The sequence below is a fragment of the Panulirus ornatus genome, chromosome 3, assembly GCF_036320965.1.
Source record: "Panulirus ornatus isolate Po-2019 chromosome 3, ASM3632096v1, whole genome shotgun sequence".
In the NCBI taxonomy this organism is placed as follows: domain Eukaryota; kingdom Metazoa; phylum Arthropoda; class Malacostraca; order Decapoda; family Palinuridae; genus Panulirus; species Panulirus ornatus.
In genome coordinates this window covers 56,384,111-56,407,786 of record NC_092226.1, presented here as the reverse complement: position 1 = coordinate 56,407,786, position 23,676 = coordinate 56,384,111, and the positions used below count along the sequence as shown (strand labels likewise).

The 23,676-nt window shown below is 42.6% G+C and overlaps 1 protein-coding gene across 1 annotated transcript in view; it reads right to left on the bottom strand.

Annotated features, from left to right (window-relative positions):
* LOC139762750 (uncharacterized) overlaps nt 1-23,676 on the bottom strand; it is a 148,326-nt gene that overhangs the window by 51,479 nt on the left and 73,171 nt on the right. The window contains 2 exon segments of the mRNA XM_071687848.1: nt 190-1,673; nt 1,676-3,463. Of these exon segments, the coding sequence (XP_071543949.1) occupies nt 190-1,673; nt 1,676-3,463 (3,272 nt within the window).

Below are 23,676 nucleotides of genomic sequence, written 5' to 3'. Positions count from 1 at the left end.
AGTCAAAACAGCAATCTAATTTTACAGTATCGCTCCTCTACATGACGAGACTCGACATGATCCTATGTAAAGATTTCAGAAAAGTGATTTACAAATGAATCATGCACGGGAAAAGAATCAAGAATAGAAATTAATGGAGACTGAAGCATATAAGTTAAATGCATGATAAAAAAGACAGAAACCTCTTACCTGTGGAGAGATTAGTGACGTGGAAGAAGCTAGGGAGGTGATGGAGCCATATTGGTCTCGCTGCCCCGAGGCCAGTGACGTGACGGAGCCGTACTGAGCTCCCACTGAGCCATCGTCACTTGTGGTGGAGTCCAGAGACGACATCCGTGGATGTGAGGACCCACCAACCTGTGACGCACGTTTACCCAAGTCGTGACGCTCAAAAGCTCGCATTATATCCGCCATCTTAGGCGTAGTGGAGGATCCCGTGCGAGCGAACGAGGCACCAAGAGACGCCCGAGGGCGGGAAAATGCATCAAGGACCTCTTTGCTTGCTGTCCGCGACAGCGATGTCTCAGGAGTGGAGCAGAGATCATCACGAGAGTCGGACGAGGCGGCAGGGCTGAGCGGTGCCCCACCACTAAGGTAATGGGATTCTATCACTCCGCCGTCGCCACTTTCGATGAGACTTGTGGGCCGTGACGGCGCGCCGCCACTGCTACCTTCACGTCGGTCACGCATCTTGATACCACCACTGCCATACTCCGGCATCGATAGTTTACGGTCTGGAACTTCTGCTCGCGGTATGTCAAGACTCTCAGCACGGGCTTCGCTACCGTCATTGCTTCTTGATAACTGGGCATTCTCACTATATAGGCAGGTAGGTCTGGTTGGTGAATCACCATCTACCTCTGATGGGCCATCTTGCATTCTAGAGGGACGTGCGGGTCTCTCTAAGGTGGATGTAACCGAGGATGGGTCATCATAGAGCCTGTTGGGTCGTGTGGGAGGGTCCAGGTGACTGGTACTCTCTCTACGGAGTTGTGGCTGCGGAAGTGAGGTGGCATCTTCTTCAGCTCGTTGCTGCCACTTCTCAGCCAAGGCGCGGAAACCTCCCGAATTTTTCTTCGTTCTGTCTGGTGATGTCGAATCTGAAGATCTTCTTAATCTTTGAATCTTTCCATCCTTGGTAGAACTAGGGCTGGACGATCCATATTTCATCTCAAGCGCCGCCCATCGTTCAGATCGCCTTGTAGATGATGATGATGTGGAAGTTCCCTCACCTGGTTCTGATGTTTCCACAACTCGTCGCGACGATGACAAAGGAACTTCTGCGATTACATCCTGATTTACCGGTTCATTAAGTTGCTCAAAGTCATCTACAATTTCATTTAGATATGCCACTTTTAACTGCGATTCCTTGTACATCTCTCCTTCCTGGTCGAAATACACAGGTTCCGCTGAGACTTTAACCTCGTCGTACTTGTTGACGTGGATGACAGAATCTTTGGAATTTCGTCTAGATGAGTCATGAGAAGACCTTCGTGATGACGCAGTAGAAGATGTGGAGGATGAGGATGGCTGACGACGAAGGCCTGTCACTTTGGGACCCTCACGCAACTCTGTGTCCAGCCGCTGAGGAAATCTGCTTGGTTCCTCGACTGTGTCTGTTGAGTACTTGCGAATGATTTCGGGAGTCTGTTGTTCATCACTGCTTCGTCCGAACTGCATCTTGCCGAGTTTAAAACATTTCTTCTGTTCTCAGCTTCAATGCTTCCACGCTTCAAGACTCTCCTAGCAGCCTCCTGTTCGTCTATGGAACTCTGAGGCGAGAGGCGCGACCTGTAGCTTCTGGACCTACGATCATCGGATTCGTCGTGTTCCGGCATGGGGGAAGACGGGGGAGACATACCTTGGGAGAAGCTAGACTGAGTGGAACTGACGGCTGAGTCATTGTCACTGTCTTCGGCCCTGCTGAGTCGTGAGTCTAAAGAACTCTTCTGCGAAAGTGGAAGTTTGCCGTAGCCGTGCCGGTCACTACCGTATCGACTGTCAGAGAATTCAAACGAGTGTTCGGAGCAGGACGTTGTGACTGTATCCAAACTCTTGTGTGGTGTGTGAACAGTCGGGACGGGAGAGGCCTGAGACAAGTCGCTGGTAGGGGAGGTGCTGCGAGTGCTGTGGCCTCGGCCACTTAAGGGTGGCAAGTTATCACACTTATTGAATACCGCCATATTCTTCCGCTTGAAGGCCGGCGAGTACTTGGGTAAAGTACTAGTGTTGTGATTTTTCCACGGTGGGGCATTGAGGGAACTGTGTCTACTGGTGTTCGACTCGCAAGAGTCAATACTCGAGATGGAGTCGGCCTTATAAAGTCTAGGGGAACGCTGGCCCTCTCGGGGTAGAGACATAGTCTTAGCAGCTGTGGATGACGGGACACTAGCAATGCGAGGAAGATCGATGGATGCCTTGTCTGCTCCCTCATTACTCCGACTCTCGGGAATCACCAGCCCCCTAAGTTTGCATCCGTAACTTTTCCGTCTCTGCTCGATAAGATTTGTAAGAGATGTTCGGCGCTCACGTTCCTCTGGCTTTTCGATGCCATACTGATAAACGGAGGGTCGATCATAGGCACCAACGCTGTGACGTTTGGTGAGGGTAGACCGTCCGATGTCAATCAGACTCTGTGAGCGAGAATGGAGGCCAGTGGCGGCAGAGTCATCTTCTGCCCTTTTCTCCTCCCGCAACTCGTGGCGCCGCGGTACGGACGGCATATCCTGTCTGATGTCGACTTCACTCGATGCAGTTGACATGACTTTGGCACTGTCTTTCGTGTCGGTGGTGCTGACGTTGATCATGGAGCTGAAAGCCGAAGTCTTGCTAAGGGAGCGCGACCCGTTGTGAACGTCGCGACCAGACTTGGCACCAGACCCCGTCGAGTTTTCCAGTCGCACGTCGTCCTCAGTGAAGGCGCGCTTCATGGTGGTCTCATCACCCTCTAGCTTGTCTAATTTCCTCGTCTTCGGGTAGGGCTGATCGGGTGTGTCTGTAGAGAACATGGCTATCTTGTCCCGCACACTCTTCTCGCTCCGTTCGTCCTGCCGACGCCATCGGTTCCGCGTGGGTGTGGGCTCCCTGGACTTCCTGTCTTCGCTGCCCATCCATTTACTGCCGCCCACGTCTAGTGTCCTCTCGGTCGTGTAGGTCTTAGCAGTGGTGGGCGAGGTGCGCGGTATGGGCGGAGGCGGGCCGAGAGGAGTGCCCGGGGCGGAGCGGGTGCGGGGCGTGGAGCTAGTAGAGGTTGGGGGACTAGAGGGGCTGCTGGGGCTATCTAACTCCATGGCCAGGCGGGAGTACCGGGCGTAGCGGGACAGCTTGTCTGGCAGACCCTCGGCGTAGCTGCTGGGAAACTCATGGCCGTCTGGGGGAAGCCTAGAGTATGGGGGCGGCGCCCCGCCCGAGGAAGCAGAGTATCGCTGCTCGCAGGCAGACACCCTGACACTGCCGCCGCCTCCTGTAAGAGAGAGGACCAGTCAGTATCACTAGGCATGACTTAGTACATACATCACAGTATCATAGGACATGAAGCGTATGACACACAATATAAGGCACACTATGAGGCATGAATCGCATGGTACGCAAGACACCTACAACACAACACAAGGCACACTGCAAAGTATGAATCACATGGTACACACAACACTACGAAACAGCACAAAGCACACTACGAAGCATGAAATCACTCGGTACACACATCACAATGCATGAATAACATGGTACATACAAGAGAACACATCACAAGGCAAGAAACACATTGTATCAAAATCACAAGGCACAATACGGGGCATGAATCATATGGTACGCACAACACAGGGCATGAATCACATGGTACACACAACACAAGGGATGAATCACATGGTACACATAAGGCATGAATCATATGGTACACGCAACACAAGGCATGAATCACATGGTACACGCAACACAATGCATGAATCACATGGTACACACAACACAAGGCATGAATCACATGGTACAAACAACAGAAAGGATGAATCACATGGTACGCACAACACAGGGCATGAATCACATAGTACACACAACACAAGGTATGAATCACATGGTACACACACCACAAGGCATGAATCACATGGTATGCACAACACAGGGCATGAATCACGTGGTACACACAACACAAGGGATAAATCACATGGTACGCACAACACAGGGCATGAATCACATGGTACACACAACACAAGGGATGAATCACATGGTACACACAACACAAGGGATGAATCACATGGTAAGCACAACACAGAGCATGAATCACATGGTATACACGACACAAGGCATGAATCACATGGTACACACAAGGGATGAATCACATGGTACACACAACACAAGGCATGAATCACATGGTACACACAACACACGGGATGAATCACATGGTACACACAACACACGGGATGAATCACATGGTACACACAACACAAGGGATGAATCACATGGTACACACACCACAAGGCATGAATCACATGGTACGCACAACACACGGGATGAATCACATGGTACACACAACACAAGGGATGAATCACATGGTACGCACAACACAGGGCATGAATCACATAGCACACACAACACAAGGGATGAATCACATGGTACACACACCACAAGGCATGAATCACATGGTATGCACAACAAAGGGCATCGATCACATGGTACATGCAACACAAAGGATGAATCACATGGTACACACAACACAAGGGATGAATCTCATGGTACACACAACACAAGGCATGAATCACATGGTACACATAACAAAAGGGATGAATCACATGGTACACAAACCACAAGGCATGAATCACATGTTACACACGACACAAGGCATTAATCACATGGCACGCACAACACAAGGGATGAATCACATGGTGCACACAACACAAGGGATGAATCACATGGTACACACAAGGGATGAATCACATGGTACACACAACACAAGGGATGAATCACATGGTACACATAACACAAGCCATGAATCACATGGTACACACAACACAAGGGATAAATCACATGGTACACACAACACAAGGGATGAATCACATGGTACACACAACGCAAGGTATGAATCACATGGCAAACAAAACACAACATTACAAAGCATAAACCATACGGTAAACACAATACCGCTGACACAAGACACTAAAGAGGGACAAAAAATGGCCGCTGCGGGACACACTGGCCAATCCTGGAACACAGTGGGCCACCACTAGAGAGAGAAGAACACCAAGATACAGGGATAGCCACCAGAGGTCACGGCGCGGGGCCACAAGTCACAAGATAACATGCCTTAGGCCCAGCTGTGCAGGAGGTGCCGGCGCACCAGGACCCGCCTCAACCTCTAAGGTGCCATCAGTGCCACACGACGCTGCAGATGCGCGGGGCACCGTCTGCCGTATGACCGCATACGTTATGAACCAATATGGTTTTACTTCTACAAATACATCATATTTCTAAATCTTTATCCCTTTTTTCTCTCTCTTTTTGCTAGTTTAACATATCACGATAAAATTTGTTAAGTTCAGATACCCGGACATATCACACTCATCTGCAATACACCTTTATGAATAGACATCAAAAGTGGTATCTTTGCATTCCCTGCAATTCTTTTGCGCTACCGCTCACACGATGAGCATGGGATGCACAATAAATCAATCAAATGTAATAAATTATTACTTATGGAATTGTTTTTGTTTGGCCTTAAAATAAATAGATAAATAGATGAATAAATAAATGAGTAAAAAAATATATATATATATATATATATATATATATATATATATATATATATATATATATATATATATATATATATATATATATATATTATCCCTGGGGATAGGGGAGAAAGAATACTTCCCACGTATTCACTGCGTGTCGTAGAAGGCGACTAAACGGGGAGGGAGCGGGGGGCTGGATATCCTCTCCTCTCATTATTTTTTTTTTTTCCAAAAGAAGGAACACAGAAGGGGGCCAGGTGAGGATATTCCCTCAAAGGCCCAGTTATCTGTTCTTAACGCTACCTCGCTAACGCGGGAAATGGCGAATAGTTTGAAAGAAAGAATATATATATATATATATATATATATATATATATATATATATATATATATATATATATATATATATATATATATATATAAAGGTCTCTGGGGACTGGTTGTGGATAGGGAGCTGTGGACGTGATGCATTACATGTAATAGCTGGAGAGCGAATGTGGCCTTTCTTCATCTGTTTCTTGAACTACCTTGCTAACACGAGAAAGAGCAATCTAGTATGTGGGGTAAGAGAGGAGAATGTAAATGTCTGTTTTCTTTTCCTTCATGCATTCGTGCTGTTTCCTGTGGGGCAGGGTGGCATCAGGAATGGATGAAGGTGAGCAAGTATGAATACGTACGTGTGTGTGTATATATATATACATGTATATATGTTATATATATATATATATATATATATATATATATATATATATATATATATATATATATATATATATATATATATATATATATATCCCTGGGGATAGGGGAGAAAGAATACTTCCCACGTATTTCCTGCGTGTCGTAGAAGGCGACTAAAAGGGGAGGGAGCGGGGGGTTGGAAATCCTCCCCTCTCGTTTTTTTTTAATTTTCCAAAAGAAGGAACGGGGAACGAGGCCAGGTGAGGATATTCCCTCAGAGGCCCAGTCCTCTGTTCTTAACGCTGCCTTGCTAACGCGGAAAATGGCGAATAGTTTGAAAGAAAAAAGATATATATATATATATATATATATATATATATATATATATATATATATATATATATATATATATATATATATATTAATCGAGAATTTACTTTCTTACATTCTATCACATACTCCCACAACCCCTGTTTCAGGAGTACTGCTACTCCTTCCCTTGCTCTTGTCCTCTCACTAACCCCTGACTTTGCTCCCAAACCACTCTTCCCCTTTACCCTTGAGCTTCGTTTCACTCAGAGCCAAAACATCCAGGTTCCTTTCCTCAAACATACTACCTATCTCTCCTTTTTTCACATCTTGGTTACATCTACACACATTCTCGATTAATATGGGTAAAACTGAAAGTTGATGGAGAGAGATGGGTGATTATTGGTGCATATGCACCTGGGCATGAGAAGAAAGATTATGAGAGGCAAGTGTTTTGGGAGAAGCTGAATGAGTGTGTTAGTGGTTTTGATGCACGAGACCAGGTTATAGTGATGGGTGATTTGAATGCAAAGGTGAGTAATGTGGCAGTTGAGGGAATAATTGGTATACATGGGGTGTTCAGTGTTGTAAATGGAAATGGTGAAGAGCTTGTAGATTTCTGTGCTGAAAAAGGACTGGTGATTGGGAATACCTGGTTTAAAAAGCGAGATATACATAATTATACGTATGTAAGTAGGAGAGATAGCCAGAGAGCGTTATTGGATTACGTGTTAATTGACAGGCGCGCGAAAGAGAGACTTTTGGATGTTAATGTGCTGAGAGGTGCAATTGGAGGGATGTTTGATCATTATCTTGTGCAGGCTAAGGTGAAGATTTGTATGGGTTTTCAGAAAAGAAGAGTGAATGTTGGGGTGAAGAGGGTGGCGAGACTAAGTGAGCTTGGGAAGGAGACTTGTGTGAGGAAGTACCAGGAGAGACTGAGTACAGAATGGAAAAAGGTGAGAACAATGGAAGTAAGGGGAGTGGGGGAGGAATGGGATGTATTTAGGGAATCAGTGATGGATTGCGCAAAAGATGCTTGTGGCATGAGAAGAGTGGGAGGTGGGTTGATTAGAAAGGGTAGTGAGTGGTGGGATGAAGAAGTAAGATTATTAGTGAAAGAGAAGAGAGAGGCATTTGGACGATTTTTGCAGGGAAAAAAATGCGATTGAGTGGGAGATGTATAAAAGAAAGAGGCAGGAGGTCAAGAGAAAGGTGCAAGAGGTGAAAAAGAGGGCAAATGAGAGATGGGGTGAGAGAGTATCATTAAATTTTAGGGAGAATAAAAAGATGTTCTGGAAGGAGGTAAATAAAGTGCGTAAGACAAGGGAGCAAATGGGAACTTCAGTGAAGGGCGCAAATGGGGAGGTGATAACAAGTAGTGGGGATGTGAGAAGGAGATGGAGTGAGTATTTTGAAGGTTTGTTGAATGTGTTTGATGATAGAGTGGCAGATATAGGGTGTCTTGGTCGAGGTGGTGTGCAAAGTGAGAGGGTTAGGGTAAATGATTTGGTAAACAGAGAAGAGGTAGTAAAAGCTTTGTGGAAGATGAAAGCCGGCAAGGCAGCAGGTTTGGATGGTATTGCAGTGGAATTTATTAAAAAAGGGGGTGACTGTATTATTGACTGGTTGGTAAGGTTATTTAATGTATGTATGACTCATGGAGAGGTGCCTGAGGATTGGCGGAATGCGTGCATAGTGCCATTGTACAAAGGCAAAGGGGATAAGAGTGAGTGCTCAAATTACAGAGGTATAAGTTTGTTGAGTATTCCTGGTAAATTATATGGGAGGGTATTGATTGAGAGGGTGAAGGCATGTACAGAGCATCAGATTGGGGAAGAGCAGTGTGGTTTCAGAAGTGGTAGAGGATGTGTGGATCAGGTGTTTGCTTTGAAGAATGTATGTGAGAAATACTTAGAAAAGCAAATGGATATGGAGAAGGCATATGATAGATTTGATAGAGATGCTCTGTGGAAAGTATTAAGAATATATGGTGTGGGAGGCAAGTTGTTAGAAGCAGTGAAAAGTTTTTATCGAGGATGTATGGCATGTGTACGTGTAGGAAGAGAGGAAAGTGATTGGTTCTCAGTGAATGTAGGTTTGCGGCAGGGGTGTGTGATGTCTCCGTGGTTGTTTAATTTGTTTATGGATGGGGTTGTTAGGGAGGTAAATGCAAGAGTTTTGGAAAGAGGGGCAAGTATGAAGTCTGTTGGGGATGAGAGGGCTTGGGAAGTGAGTCAGTTGTTGTTCGCTGATGATACAGCGCTGGTGGCTGATTCATGTGAGAAACTGCAGAAGCTGGTGACTGAGTTTGGTAAAGTGTGTGAAAGAAGAAAGTTTAGAGTAAATGTGAATAAGAGCAAGGTTATTAGGTACAGTAGGGTTGAGGGTCAAGTCAATTGGGAGGTAAGTTTGAATAGAGAAAAACTGGACGAAGTAAAGTGTTTTAGATATCTGGGAGTGGATCTGGCAGCGGATGGAACCATGGAAGCGGAAGTGGATAATAGGGTGGGGGTAGGGGGCGAAAATCCTGGGAGCCTTGAAGAATGTGTGGAAGTCGAGAACATTATCTCGGAAAGCAGAAATGGGTATGTTTGAAGGAATAGTGGTTCCAACAATGTTGTATGGTTGCGAGGCGTGGGCTATGGATAGAGTTGTGCGCAGGAGGATGGATGTGCTGGAAATGAGATGTTTGAGGAGATTGTGTGGTGTGAGGTGGTTTGATCGAGTAAGTAACGTATGTGTGGAAATAAAAAGAGCGTGGTTGAGAGAGCAGAAGAGGGTGTTTTGAAATGGTTTGGGCGCATGGAGAGAATGAGTGAGGAAAGATTGACCAAGAGGACATATGTGTCGGAGGTGGAGGGAACGAGGAGAAGTGGAAGACCAAATTGGAGGTGGAAAGATGGAGTGAAAAAGATTTTGTGTGATCGGGGCCTGAACATGCAGGAGGGTGAAAGGAGGGCAAGGAATAGAGTGAATTGGATCGATATGGTATACCGGCGTTGACGTGCTGTCAGTGGATTGAATCACGGCATGTGAAGCGTCTGGGGTAAACCATGGAAAGCTCTGTAGGTATGTATATTTGCGTGTGTGGACGTAAGTATATACATGTGTATGGGGGTGGGTTGGGCCATTTCTTTCGTCTGTTTCCTTGCGCTACCTCGCAAACGCGGGAGACAGCGACAAAGCAAAAAAAAAAAAAAAAAAAAAAAAAAATATATATATATATATATATATATATATATATATATATATATATATATATATATATATATATATATATATATATATATATATATATATTCCCAAGTGCACTTTCGTGAAATTATCCCATCATCAGGGGAGACACAAGAGAGAAATATATGTCAGTTGATATACAACGAAGAGACGTAGCTAGGACGCCATTTGGTAAACATGAACTATTTACAGCAGACTAACTAAGAAATATCAACTTCGAATTAAAAAGTCCCCAAAACCAGCACCTCACCCGTCCTAAGTAAGCTATACGACCATGCTAGGTAACTAATGAAGCGACACCTGCGTTTTACATGTATTAGGCGTCCTGCCTCTCGCCGCCAGTTTCCATTTATAAACATTACACCAAGACAACAAATGACCATCTCGGAGACTGCAGGGGATGAAGTAAGACATCTCATCCTCACTGTAAACTCCTGTTATTGTTCCTTTCAAGACACATTCCTTGAGCTCCTTGGTTTGAGTGATATGCATCTACTCTTACTTGAATCATGTCAGTATCTCATCTGTTAATGTCATTCTTCAGAACGTGATGCAGAACATACATGGCAATCATTTTACAATTACCACTAAGTGTTGTCATTCGGTGAAGGATCCCACGAAAACCCTCTAGCCACGGCCCGGTCCATCATTCACGGTACACTACGTAATCGGTAACACTGTCTTCTGTACTATTAGCAGATACACGAAATCGACGAAGGGAATCAGTAGAATACCTCGTGAACTACCTCCCACTCATCAACACAAGGCACAACAAAAAAGATCCGGGAAAATCTTCCTCGACATTACATTCTTGTACATTTGTTTAATAAATAACATATCTATCGAATGCTATTGTTAATGGTGGATGAATTGCGAGAGGCAATAACCCGCTGACAAATGGTGGATGTAATATTACGTGTGTTATGTGATGCAATACTGGAGGTACGTCACCTGCCAGATTTGATATGTAATCCCAGCCGAGCTGAGAGGGATTCGCTGTCACTTGCCTCGCAACTCCGCCAAGTATGTTTGTTTATTACACACAGGCAAGTAAAGACACAACTTCGCCAGGAAACAATAATAATAATAATAATAATAATAATAATAATATTAATAATAATAATAATGATAAAAATAATAATAATGATAATGATGATGATGATAATAATAATAATGATAATAATAATAATAATAATAATAATAATAATAATAATAATAATAATAATAATAACAATAATGATAATAATAATAATAATAATAATAATAATAATAATAATAATAATAATTTTTTTTTTTTTTTTTTTTATACTTTGTCGCTGTCTCCCGCGTTTGCGAGGTAGCGCAAGGAAACAGACGAAAGAAATGGCCCAACCCCCCCCCCCCCATACACATGTATATACATACGTCCACACACGCAAATATACATACCTACACAGCCTTCCATGGTTTTCCCCAGACGCTTCACATGCCCTGATTCAATCCACTGCCAGCACGTTAACCCCGGTATACCACATCGCTCCAATTCACTCTATTCCTTGCCCTCCTTTCACCCTCCTGCATGTTCAGGCCCCGATCACACAAAATCTTTTTCACTCCATCTTTCCACCTCCAATTTGGTCTCCCTCTTCTCCTCGTTCCCTCCACCTCCGACACATATATCCTCTTGGTCAATCTTTCCTCACTCATTCTCTCCATTTGCCCAAACCACTTCAAAACACCCTCCTCTGCTCTCTCAACCACGCTCTTTTTATTTCCACACATTTCTCTTACCCTTACGTTACTCACTCGATCAAACCACCTCACACCACACATTGTCCTCAAACATCTCATTTCCAGCACATCCATCCTCCTGCGCACAACTCTATCCATAGCCCACGCCTCGCAACCATACAACATTGTTGGAACCACTATTCCTTCAAACATACCCATTTTTGCTTTCCGAGATAATGTTCTCGACTTCCACACATTCTTCAAGGCCCCCAGAATTTTCGCCCCCTCCCCCACCCTATGATCCACTTCCGCTTCCATGGTTCCATCCGCTGCCAGATCCACTTCCAGATATCTAAAACACTTCACTTCCTCCAGTTTTTCTCCATTCAAACTCACCTCCCAATTGACTTGACCCTCAACCCTACTGTACCTAATAACCTTGCTCTTATTCACATTTACTCTTAACTTTCTTCTTCCACACACTTTACCAAACTCAGTCACCAGCTTCTGCAGTTTCTCACATGAATCAGCCACCAGCGCTGTATCATCAGCGGACAACAACTGACTCACTTCCCAAGCTCTCTCATCCCCAACAGACTTCATACTTGCCCCTCTTTCCAAAACTCTTGCATTTACCTCCCTAACAGCCCCATCCATAAACAAATTAAACAACCATGGAGACATCACACACCCCTGCCGCAAACCTACATTCACTGAGAACCAATCACTTTCCTCTCTTCCTACACGTACACATGCCTTACATCCTCGATAAAAACTTTTCACTGCTTCTAACAACTTGCCTCCCACACCATATATTCTTAATACCTTCCACAGAGCATCTCTATCAACTCTATCATATGCCTTCTCCAGATCCATAAATGCTACATACAAATCCATTTGCTTTTCTAAGTATTTCTCACATACATTCTTCAAAGCAAACACCTGATCCACACATCCTCTACCACTTCTGAAACCACACTGCTCTTCCCCAATCTGATGCTCTGTACATGTCTTCACCCTCTCAATCAATACCCTCCCATATAATTTACCAGGAATACTCAACAAACTTATACCTCTGTAATTTGAGCACTCACTCTTATCCCCTTTGCCTTTGTACAATGGCACTATGCACGCATTCCGCCAATCCTCAGGCACCTCACCATGAGTCATACATACATTAAATAACCTTACCAACCAGTCAACAATACAGTCACCCCCTTTTTTAATAAATTCCACTGCAATACCATCCAAACCTGCTGCCTTGCCGGCTTTCATCTTCCGCAAAGCTTTCACTACCTCTTCTCTGTTTACCAAATCATTTTCCCTAACCCTCTCACTTTGCACACCACCTCGACCAAAACACCCTATATCTGCCACTCTATCATCAAACACATTCAACAAACCTTCAAAATACTCACTCCATCTCCTTCTCACATCACCACTACTTGTTATCACCTCCCCATTTGCGCCCTTCACTGAAGTTCCCATTTGCTCCCTTGTCTTACGCACTTTATTTACCTCCTTCCAGAACATCTTTTTATTCTCCCTAAAATTTAATGATACTCTCTCACCCCAACTCTCATTTGCCCTTTTTTTTCACCTCTTGCACCTTTCTCTTGACCTCCTGTCTCTTTCTTTTATACATCTCCCACTCAATTGCATTTTTTCCCTGCAAAAATCGTCCAAATGCCTCTCTCTTCTCTTTCACTAATACTCTTACTTCTTCATCCCACCACTCACTACCCTTTCTAATCAACCCACCTCCCACTCTTCTCATGCCACAAGCATCTTTTGCGCAATCCATCACTGATTCCCTAAATACATCCCATTCCTCCCCCACTCCCCTTGCTTCCATTGTTCTCACCTTTTTCCATTCTGTACTCAGTCTCTCCTGGTACTTCCTCACACAGGTCTCCTTCTCAAGCTCACTTACTCTCACCACCCTCTTCACCCCAACATTCACTCTTCTTTTCTGAAAACCCATACAGATCTTCACCTTAGCCTCCACAAGATAATGATCAGACATCCCTCCAGTTGCACCTCTCAGCACATTAACATCCAAAAGTCTCTCTTTCGCACGCCTGTCAATTAACACGTAATCCAATAATGCTCTCTGGCCATCTCTCCTACTTACATAAGTATATAACAATAATAATGATAAGGTTCTGTAATTTTTCACACACCCAACTTGTTATATTAGTGATTGTAAACATTGGAGCCTGATGTATATTGTTATATGTATGGTTTACTTTCTGCCAATATTACTCATTACAGGCGAAGAGAGAGAGAGCGCTGAGACGCCGCAGAAGTAGTTCCTTCCATACTTGATGGTTCTGTTGTGTGGTCTTGTGTGTGGTCAGGCATCTATCAACAAAAGGTGTACAATTACAACTAAGATTTCCTTGGAGATGAAATCCTATATCAGTACGATTTGGTCAACAAAACATTTATTTCTGAATTATATTAATAAACTTTACGCAGCAAATTACTGACCATCAACTTCACGTAAACAATACAAATAATGAACCACGTGTTGCGAACTAGTTTCAAAATATGTGACCTTAACTTCCTAATAAAAGGTTCCTACACCAAGGCCATTCATGGAATCATACTCGTTTGTCATCACGTATATATATATTTTCTTTTTTTTTTTTTTGCTTTGTCGCTGTCTCCCGCGTTTGCGAGGTAGCGCAAGGAAACAGACGAAAGAAATGGCCCAACCCACCCCCATACACATGTATATACATACGTCAACACACGCAAATATACATACTTACACAGCTTTCCATGGTTTACCCCAGACGCTTCACATGCCCTGATTCAATCCACCAACAGCACGTCAACCACGGTATACCACATCGCTCCAATTCACTCTATTCCTTGCCCTCCTTTCACCCTCCTGCATGTTCAGGCCTCGATCACACAAAATCTTTTTCACTCCATCTTTCCACCTCCAATTTGGTCTCCCTCTTCTCCTCGTTCCCTCCACCTCCGACATATATATCCTCTTGGTCAATCTTTCCTCACTCATTCTCTCCATGTGCCCAAACCATTTCAAAACACCCTCTTCTGCTCTCTCAACCACGCTCTTTTTATTTCCACACATCTCTCTTACCCTTACGTTACTTACTCGATCAAACCACCTCACACCACACATTGTCCTCAAACATCTCATTTCCAGCACATCAATCCTCCTGCGCACCACTCTATCCATAGCCCACGCCTCGCAACCATACAACATTGTTGGAACCACTATTCCTTCAAACATACCCATTTTTGCTTTCCGAGATAATGTTCTCGACTTCCACACATTCTTCAAGGCTCCCAGAATTTTCGCCCCCTCCCCCACCCTATGATCCACTTCCGCTTCCATGGTTCCATCCGCTGCCAGATCCACTCCCAGATATCTAAAACACTTCACTTTCTCCAGTTTTTCTCCATTCAAACTCACCTCCCAATTGACTTGACCCTCAACCCTACTGTACCTAATAACCTTGCTCTTATTCACATTTACTCTTAACTTTCTTCTTTCACACACTTTACCAAACTCAGTCACCAGCTTCTGCAGTTTCTCACATGAATCAGCCACCAGCGCTGTATCATCAGCGAACAAAGACTGACTCACTTCCCAAGCTCTCTCATCCACAACAGACTTCATACTTGCCCCTCTTTCCAAAACTCTTGCATTCACTTCCCTAACAACCCCATCCATAAACAAATTAAACAACCATGGAGACATCACACACCCCTGCCGCAAACCTACATTCACTGAGAACCAATCACTTTCCTCTCTTCCTACACGTACACATGCCTTACATCCTCGATAAAAACTTTTCACTGCTTCTAACAACTTTCCTCCCACACCATATATTCTTAATACCTTCCACAGAGCATCTCTATCAACTCTATCATATGCCTTCTCCAGATCCATAAATGCTACATACAAATCCATTTGCTTTTCTAAGTATTTCTCACATACATTCTTCAAAGCAAACACCTGATCCACACATCCTCTACCACTTCTGAAACCACACTGCTCTTCCCCAATAAAAAGATGTTCTGGATGGAGGTAAATAAAGTGCGTAAGACAAGGGAGCAAATGGGAACTTCAGTGAAGGGCGCAAATGGGGAGGTGATAACAAGTAGTGGTGATATAAGGAGATGGAGTGAGGATTTTGAAGGTTTGTTGAATGTGTTTGATGATAGAGTGGCAGATATAGGGTGTTTTGGTCGAGGTGGTGTGCAAAGTGAGAGGGTTAGGGAAAATGATTTGGTAAACAGAGAAGAGGTAGTAAAAGCTTTGCGGAAGATGAAAGCCGGCAAGGCAGCAGGTTTGGATGGTATTGCAGTGGAATTTATTAAAAAAAGGGGGTGACTGTATTGTTGACTGGTTGGTAAGGTTATTTAATGTATGTATGACTCATGGTGAGGTGCCTGAGGATTGGCGGAATGCGTGCATAGTGCCATTGTACAAAGGCAAAGGGGATAAGAGTGAGTGCTCAAATTACAGAGGTATAAGTTTGTTGAGTATTCCTGGTAAATTATATGGGAGAGTATTGATTGAGAGGGTGAAGGCATGTGTATATATATATATAATTTTTTTTTTTTTTAAACCACTCGCCATTTCCCGCATTAGCGAGGTAGCGCTAAGAACAGAGGACTGGGCCTTTTTTGGAATATCCTCACCTGGCCCCCCTCTGTTCCTTCTTTTGGAAAATTTAAAAAAAAAAAAAAAAACGAGAGGGGAGGAATTCCAGCCCCCCGCTCCCTCCCCTTTTAGTCGCCTTCTACGACACGCAGGGAATACGTGGGAAGTATTCTTAAACCCCTATCCCCATTTCCCGCGTTAGCAAGGTAGCGTTAAGAACAGAGGACTGGACCTTTGAGGGAATATCCTCACCTGGCCCCCTTCTCTGTTCCTTCTTTTGGAAGATTAAAAAAAGACGAGAGGGGAGGATTTCCAGCAACCCGCTCCTTCCCCTTTTAGTCGCCTTCTACGATACGCAGGGAATACGTGGGAGGTATTACTTCTCCCCTATCCCCAGGGATTGAAATATATATATATATATATATATATATATATATATATATATATATATATATATATATATATATATATATATATCACAAGGCATGAATAACATGGTACATAAAAAGAGCACACCACAAGGCAAGAAACACATTGTATCAAAATCACAAGGCACAATACGGGGCATGAATCATATGGTACGCACAACACAGGGCATGAATCACATGGTACACACAACACAAGGGATGAATATATATATATATATATATATATATATATATATATATATATATATATATATAGAAGTGGTAGAGGATGTGTGGATCAGGTGTTTGCTTTGAAGAATGTATGTGAGAAATACTTAGAAAAGCAAATGGATTTGTATGTAGCATTTATGGATCTGGAGAAGGCATATGATAGAGTTGATAGAGATGCTCTGTGGAAGGTATTAAGAATATATGGTGTGGGAGGCAAGTTGTTAGAAGCAGTGAAAAGTTTTTATCGAGGATGTAAGGCATGTGTACGTGTAGGAAGAGAGGAAAGTGATTGGTTCTCAGTGAATGTAGGTTTGCGGCAGGGGTGTGTGATGTCTCCATGGTTGTTTAATTTGTTTATGGATGGAGTTGTTAGGGAGGTAAATGCAAGAGTCCTGGAAAGAGGGGCAAGTATGAAGTCTGTTGGGGATGAGAGAGCTTGGGAAGTGAGTCAGTTGTTGTTCGCTGATGATACAGCGCTGGTGGCTGATTCATGTGAGAAACTGCAGAAGCTGGTGACTGAGTTTGGTAAAGTGTGTGGAAGAAGAAAGTTAAGAGTAAATGTGAATAAGAGCAAGGTTATTAGGTACAGTAGGGTTGAGGGTCAAGTCAATTGGGAGGTGAGTTTGAATGGAGAAAAACTGGAGGAAGTGAAGTGTTTTAGATATCTGGGAGTGGATCTGTCAGCGGATGGAACCATGGAAGCGGAAGTGGATCATAGGGTGGGGGAGGGGGCGAAAATTTTGGGAGCCTTGAAAAATGTGTGGAAGTCGAGAACAGTATCTCGGAAAGCAAAAATGGGTATGTTTGAAGGAATAGTGGTTCCAACAATGTTGTATGGTTGCGAGGCGTGGGCTATGGATAGAGTTGTGCGCAGGAGGATGGATGTGCTGGAAATGAGATGTTTGAGGACAATGTGTGGTGTGAGGTGGTTTGATCGAGTAAGTAACGTAAGGGTAAGAGAGATGTGTGGAAATAAAAAGAGCGTGGTTGAGAGAGCAGAAGAGGGTGTTTTGAAATGGTTTGGTCACATGGAGAGAATGAGTGAGGAAAGATTGACCAAGAGGATATATGTGTCGGAGGTGGAGGGAACGAGGAGAAGAGGGAGACCAAATTGGAGGTGGAAAGATGGAGTGAAAAAGATTTTGTGTGATCGGGGCCTGAACATGCAGGAGGGTGTAAGGAGGGCAAGGAATAGAGTGAATTGGAGCGATGTGGTATACAGGGGTTGACGTGCTGTCAGTGGAGTGAATCAAGGCATGTGAAGCGTCTGGGGTAAACCATGGAAAGCTGTGTAGGTATGTATATTTGCGTGTGTGGACGTGTGTATGTACATGTGTATGGGGGGGGGGTTGGGCCATTTCTTTCGTCTGTTTCCTTGCGCTACCTCGCAAACGCGGGAGACAGCGACAAAGTATAAAAAAAAAAAAAAAAAATATATATATATATATATATATATATATATATATATATATATATATATATATATATATATATATATCTATCTATATATATATATATATATATATATATATATATATATATATATATATATATATATATATATATATATGTATATATATATATATATATATATATATATATATATATATATATATATATATATATATATATATATATATATATATATATATATGTTCTTTCTTTTCTTTTCTTTCAAACTATTCGCCATTTCCCGCATTAGCGAGGTAGCGTTAAGAACAGAGGACTGGGCCTTTGAGGGAACACCCTCACCTGGCCCCCTTCTCTGTTCCTTCTTTTGGAAATTAAAAAAAAAAAAAACGAGAGGGGAGGATTTCCAGCCTCCCGCTCCCTCCCCTTTTAGTCGCCTTCTACGACACACAGGGAATACGTGATAAGAATTCTTTCTCCCCTATCCCCAGGGATAATACATATATATATATATATATATTTTTTTCATACTATTCGCCATTTCCCGCGATGGCGGGGTAGTGTCAAGAACAGAGGTGGTCGAGGTGGTGTGCAAAGTGAGAGGGTTAGGGAGAATGATTTAGTAAACAGAGAAGAGGTAGCAAAAGCTTTGCGGAAGATGAAAGCCAGCAAGGCAGTGGGTTTGGATGGTGTTGCAGTGGAATTTATTAAAAAAGGGGGTGACTGTATTGTTGACTGGTTGGTAAGGTTAATATATGTATGACTCATGGTGAGGTGCCTGAGGATTGTTAGAATGATTGCATAATGCCATTGTACAAAAGGCAAAGGGGATAAAATGAGTGTTCAAATTACAGAGGTATAAGTTTGTTGAGTATTCCTGGGAAATTACATGGAAGGGTATTGATTTAGAGGATGAAGGCATGTACAGAGCATCAGATTGGGGAAGAGCAGTTTGGTTTCAGAAGTGGTAGAAGATGTGTGAATCAGGTATTTGCGTTGAAGAATGTATGTGAGAAATACTTAGAAAAGCAAATGGATTTGTATTTAGCATTTATGGATCAGGAGAAGGCATATGATAGAGTTGATAGAGATGCTCTGTGGAAGGTATTAAGAATATATGGTGTGGGAGGCAAGTTGTTAGAAGCAGTGAAAAGTTTTTATCGAGGATGTAAGGCATGTGTACGAGTAGGAAGAGAGGAAAGTGGTTGGTTCTCAGTGAATGTTGGTTTGTGGCAGGGATGCATGATGTCTCCATGATTGTTTAATTTGTTTATGGATGGGGTTGCTAGGGAGGTGAATGCAAGAGTTTTGGAAAGAGGGCAAGTATGCAGTCTGTTTTGGATGAGAGAGCTTGAGAAGTAAGTCAGTTGTTGTTCACTGATGTTACAGCGCTGGTGGCTGATTCGGGTGAGAAACTGCAGAAGATGGTGACTGAATTTGGTAAAGTGTGTGAGAGAAGAAAGCTGAGAGTAAATGTGAATAAGACGAAGGTTATTAGGTACCGTAGGGTTGAGAGACAAGTCAATTGGGAGGTAAGTTTGAATGGAGAAAAACTGGAGGAAGTGAAGTGTTTTAGATATCTGGGAGTGAATTTGGCAGCGGGTGGAACCATGGAAGTGAAAGTGAGTCATAGGGTGTGGGAGGGGGCGAAAGTTTTAGGAGTGTTGAAAAATGTAAGTCGAGAACATTATCTTGGAAAGCAAAAATAGGTATGTTTGAAGGAATAGTGGTTCCAACAATGTTACATGGTTGTGAGGCATGGGCTATAGATAGAGTTGTGCGGAGGAGGGTAGCTGTGCTGGAAATGAGATGTTTTAGGACAGTATGTGGTGTGAGGTGGTTTGATCGAGTAAGTAATGAAAGGGTAAGAGAGATGTGTGGTAATAAGAAGAGTGTGGTTGAGAGAGCAGAAGAGGGTGTTTTGAAATGGTTTGGTCACATGGAGAGAATGAGTGAGGAAAGATTGACCAAGAGGATATATGTCAGAGGTGGAGGGAACAAGAAGTGGGATACCAAATTGGAGGTGGAAAGATGGAGTGAAAAAGATTTTGAGTGATCAGGGCCTGAACATGCAGGAAGGTGAAAGGCCTGCAAGGAATAGAGTGAATTGGATCGATGCGGTATACCGGGGTCGACGTGCTGTCAGTGGAGTGAATCAGGGCATGTGAAGCGTCTGGGGTAAACCATGGAAAGTTCTGTGGGGCCTGGATGTGGAAAGGGAGCTGTGGTTTCGGGCATTATTGCATGACAGCTAGAGACTGAGTGTGAACGAATGTGGCCTTTGTTGTCTTTTCCTAGCGCTACCTCGCACACATGAGGGGGAGGGGGATGTTATTCCATGTGTGGCGATGGGAATGAATAAAGGCAGACAGTGTGAATTGTGTGCATTTGTATATATGTATGTGTCTGTGTGTGTATATATATGTGTACATTGAGATATATGGGTATGTATCTTTGCGTGTGTGGACGTATATGTATATACATATGTATGGGGGTGGGTTGGGCCATTTCTTTCGTCTGTTTCCTTGCGCTACCTCACAAACGTGGGAGACAGCTACAAAGCAAAATAAACAAATAATAATAAATATATATATATATATATATATATATATATATATATATATATATATATATATATATATTTTTTTTTTTTCTTTTTAACTATTCGCCATTTCCCGCGTTAGCAAGGTAGCGTTAAGAACAGAGGACTGGGCCTTTGTGGAATATCCTCACCTGGCCCCCCTCTGTTCCTTCTTTTGGAAAATTAAAAAAAAAAAACGAGAGGGGAGGATTTCCAGCCTCCCGCTCCCTCCCCTTTTAGTCGCCCTCTACGACACGCAGGGAATACGTGAGAAGAATTCTTTCTCCCCTATCCCCAGGGATAATACATACATATATATATATATATATATATATATATATATATATATATATATATATATATATATATATATATATATATATATATATATATATATATATATATGTATGAAGTATGAAGTATGAAGTATGAAGTCTGTTGGGGATGAGAGAGCTTGGGAAGTGAGTCACTTGTTGTTCGCTGATGATACAGCGCTGGTGGCTGATTCATGTGAGAAACTGCAGAAGCTGGTGACTGAGTTTGATAAAGTGTGTGAAAGAAGAAAGTTAAGAGTAAATGTGAATAAGAGCAAGGTAATTAGGTACATTAGGGTTGAGGGTCAAGTCAATTGGGAGGTAAGTTTGAATGGAGAAAAACTGGAGGAAGTAAAGTGTTTTAGGTATCTGGGAGTGGATCTGGCAGCGGATGGAACCATGGAAGCGGAAGTGGATCATAGGGTGGGGGAGGGGGCGAAAATCCTGGGAGCCTTGAAGAATGTGTGGAAGTCGAGAACATTATCTCGGAAAGCAAAAATGGGTATGTTTGAAGGAATAGTGGTTCCAACGATGTTGTATGGTTGCGAGGCGTGGGCTATGGATAGAGTTGTGCGCAGGAGCATGGATGTGCTGGAAATGAGATGTTTGAGGACAATGTGTGGTGTGAGGTGGTTTGATCGAGTAAGTAACGTAAGGGTAAGAGAGATGTGTGGAAATAAAAAGAGCGTGGTTGAGAGAGCAGAAGAGGATGTTTTGAAATGGTTTGGGCACATGGAGAGAATGAGTGAGGAAAGATTGACCAAGAGGATATATGTGTCAGAGGTGGAGGGAACGAGGAGAAGTGGGAGACCAAATTGGAGGTGGAAAGATGGAGTGAAAAAGATTTTGTGTTATCGGGGCCTGAACATGCAGGAGGGTGAAAGGAGGGCAAGGAATAGAGTGAATTGGATCGATGTGGTATACCGGGGTTGGCGTGCTGTCAGTGGATTGAATCAGGGCATGTGAAGCGTCTGGGGTAAACCATGGAAAGCTCTGTAGGTATGTATATTTGCGTGTGTGGACGTATGTATATACATGTGTATGGGGGTGGGTTGGGCCATTTCTTTCTTCTGTTTCCTTGCGCTACTTCGCAAACGCGGGAGACAGCGACAAAGCAAAATATATATATATATATATATATATATATATATATATATATATATATATATATATATATATATATATATGTATATATATATTTATATATATATATTGGAAAGGATCACAATTTTGCGTGTGATCAAGATATTCCTATGAGTCCACGGGGAAAATGACCATCTCCCTTTTAATAATAATTTCACTTTGCTTCCCATGTTGCTTAAATCCTTTAATGTAAATGTTGCCTTTAGTAACAATAATACTATAAAGAATATATAAAGTGCCTTGTGTAAACTGTGATAAATTTTATGTTGGTCAGACTGGTAAGGATGTTTCTGTTAGACTTAAGCAACATAAATATAGTATAAGAACGGGACAAGAATGAAATGCCTTGTTTAATCATGTTAAAAACTATGATCATTGTATTGACTGGAGTAACGCCATCTCAGTCATTAACTCTAACTCTATTACCAAGAGAAATATCATTGAATCTTCTATTATTAAATACACAAAGAATTATAATCTTAATATTAGTGATGGTCTCTACAAATTAGATAACTTTATTGTTGATAAGAATTGTAAAATGATAAGTTTATGAACGCTCGTTGTATGTTTTGGACAATCACATGTTTACCAAATGGCGTCCTAGCTTCGTCTCTTTGATGTATATCAACTGACTGTTATATTTCTCTCTTGTGTCTCCCCTGATGATGTGATTATTACACGAAAGTGCACTTGGGAACTTTTCGTGTTTCATTTTCCCCGTGGACTCATAGGAATATATATATATATATATATATATATATATATATATATATATATATATATATATATATATATATATATATATTTTCCCTGGGGATAGGGGAGAAAGAATACTTCCCACGTATTCCCTGCGTGTCGTAAAAGGCGACTAAAAGGGAAGGGAGCGGGGGGCTGGAAATCCTCCCCTCTCTTTTTTTTTTTTTTTTTTTTTTTCCAAAAGAAGGAACAGAGAAGAGGTCCAGGTGAGGATATTCCCTCAAAGGCCCAGTCCTCTGTTCTTAACGCTACCTCGCTATCGCGGGAAATAGCGAATAGTATGAAAAAAAAAAAATATATATATATATATACAGTAATAACAATAAACAACAAAGAAAATCAGAGCTGCCACCCAAGAGCGATGACATCTTACCGCTCGTATGTAACTTACTGTTGTACCCCATCCAATACCAACACTTACTACGATGGTCAGAACTTAAGTTATAGATGAGGATATACTGGCCACCGTCATATTCACCATGACGGCTGAGCCCAACGCTTTCAAAAGTACGTGCCTTACTGT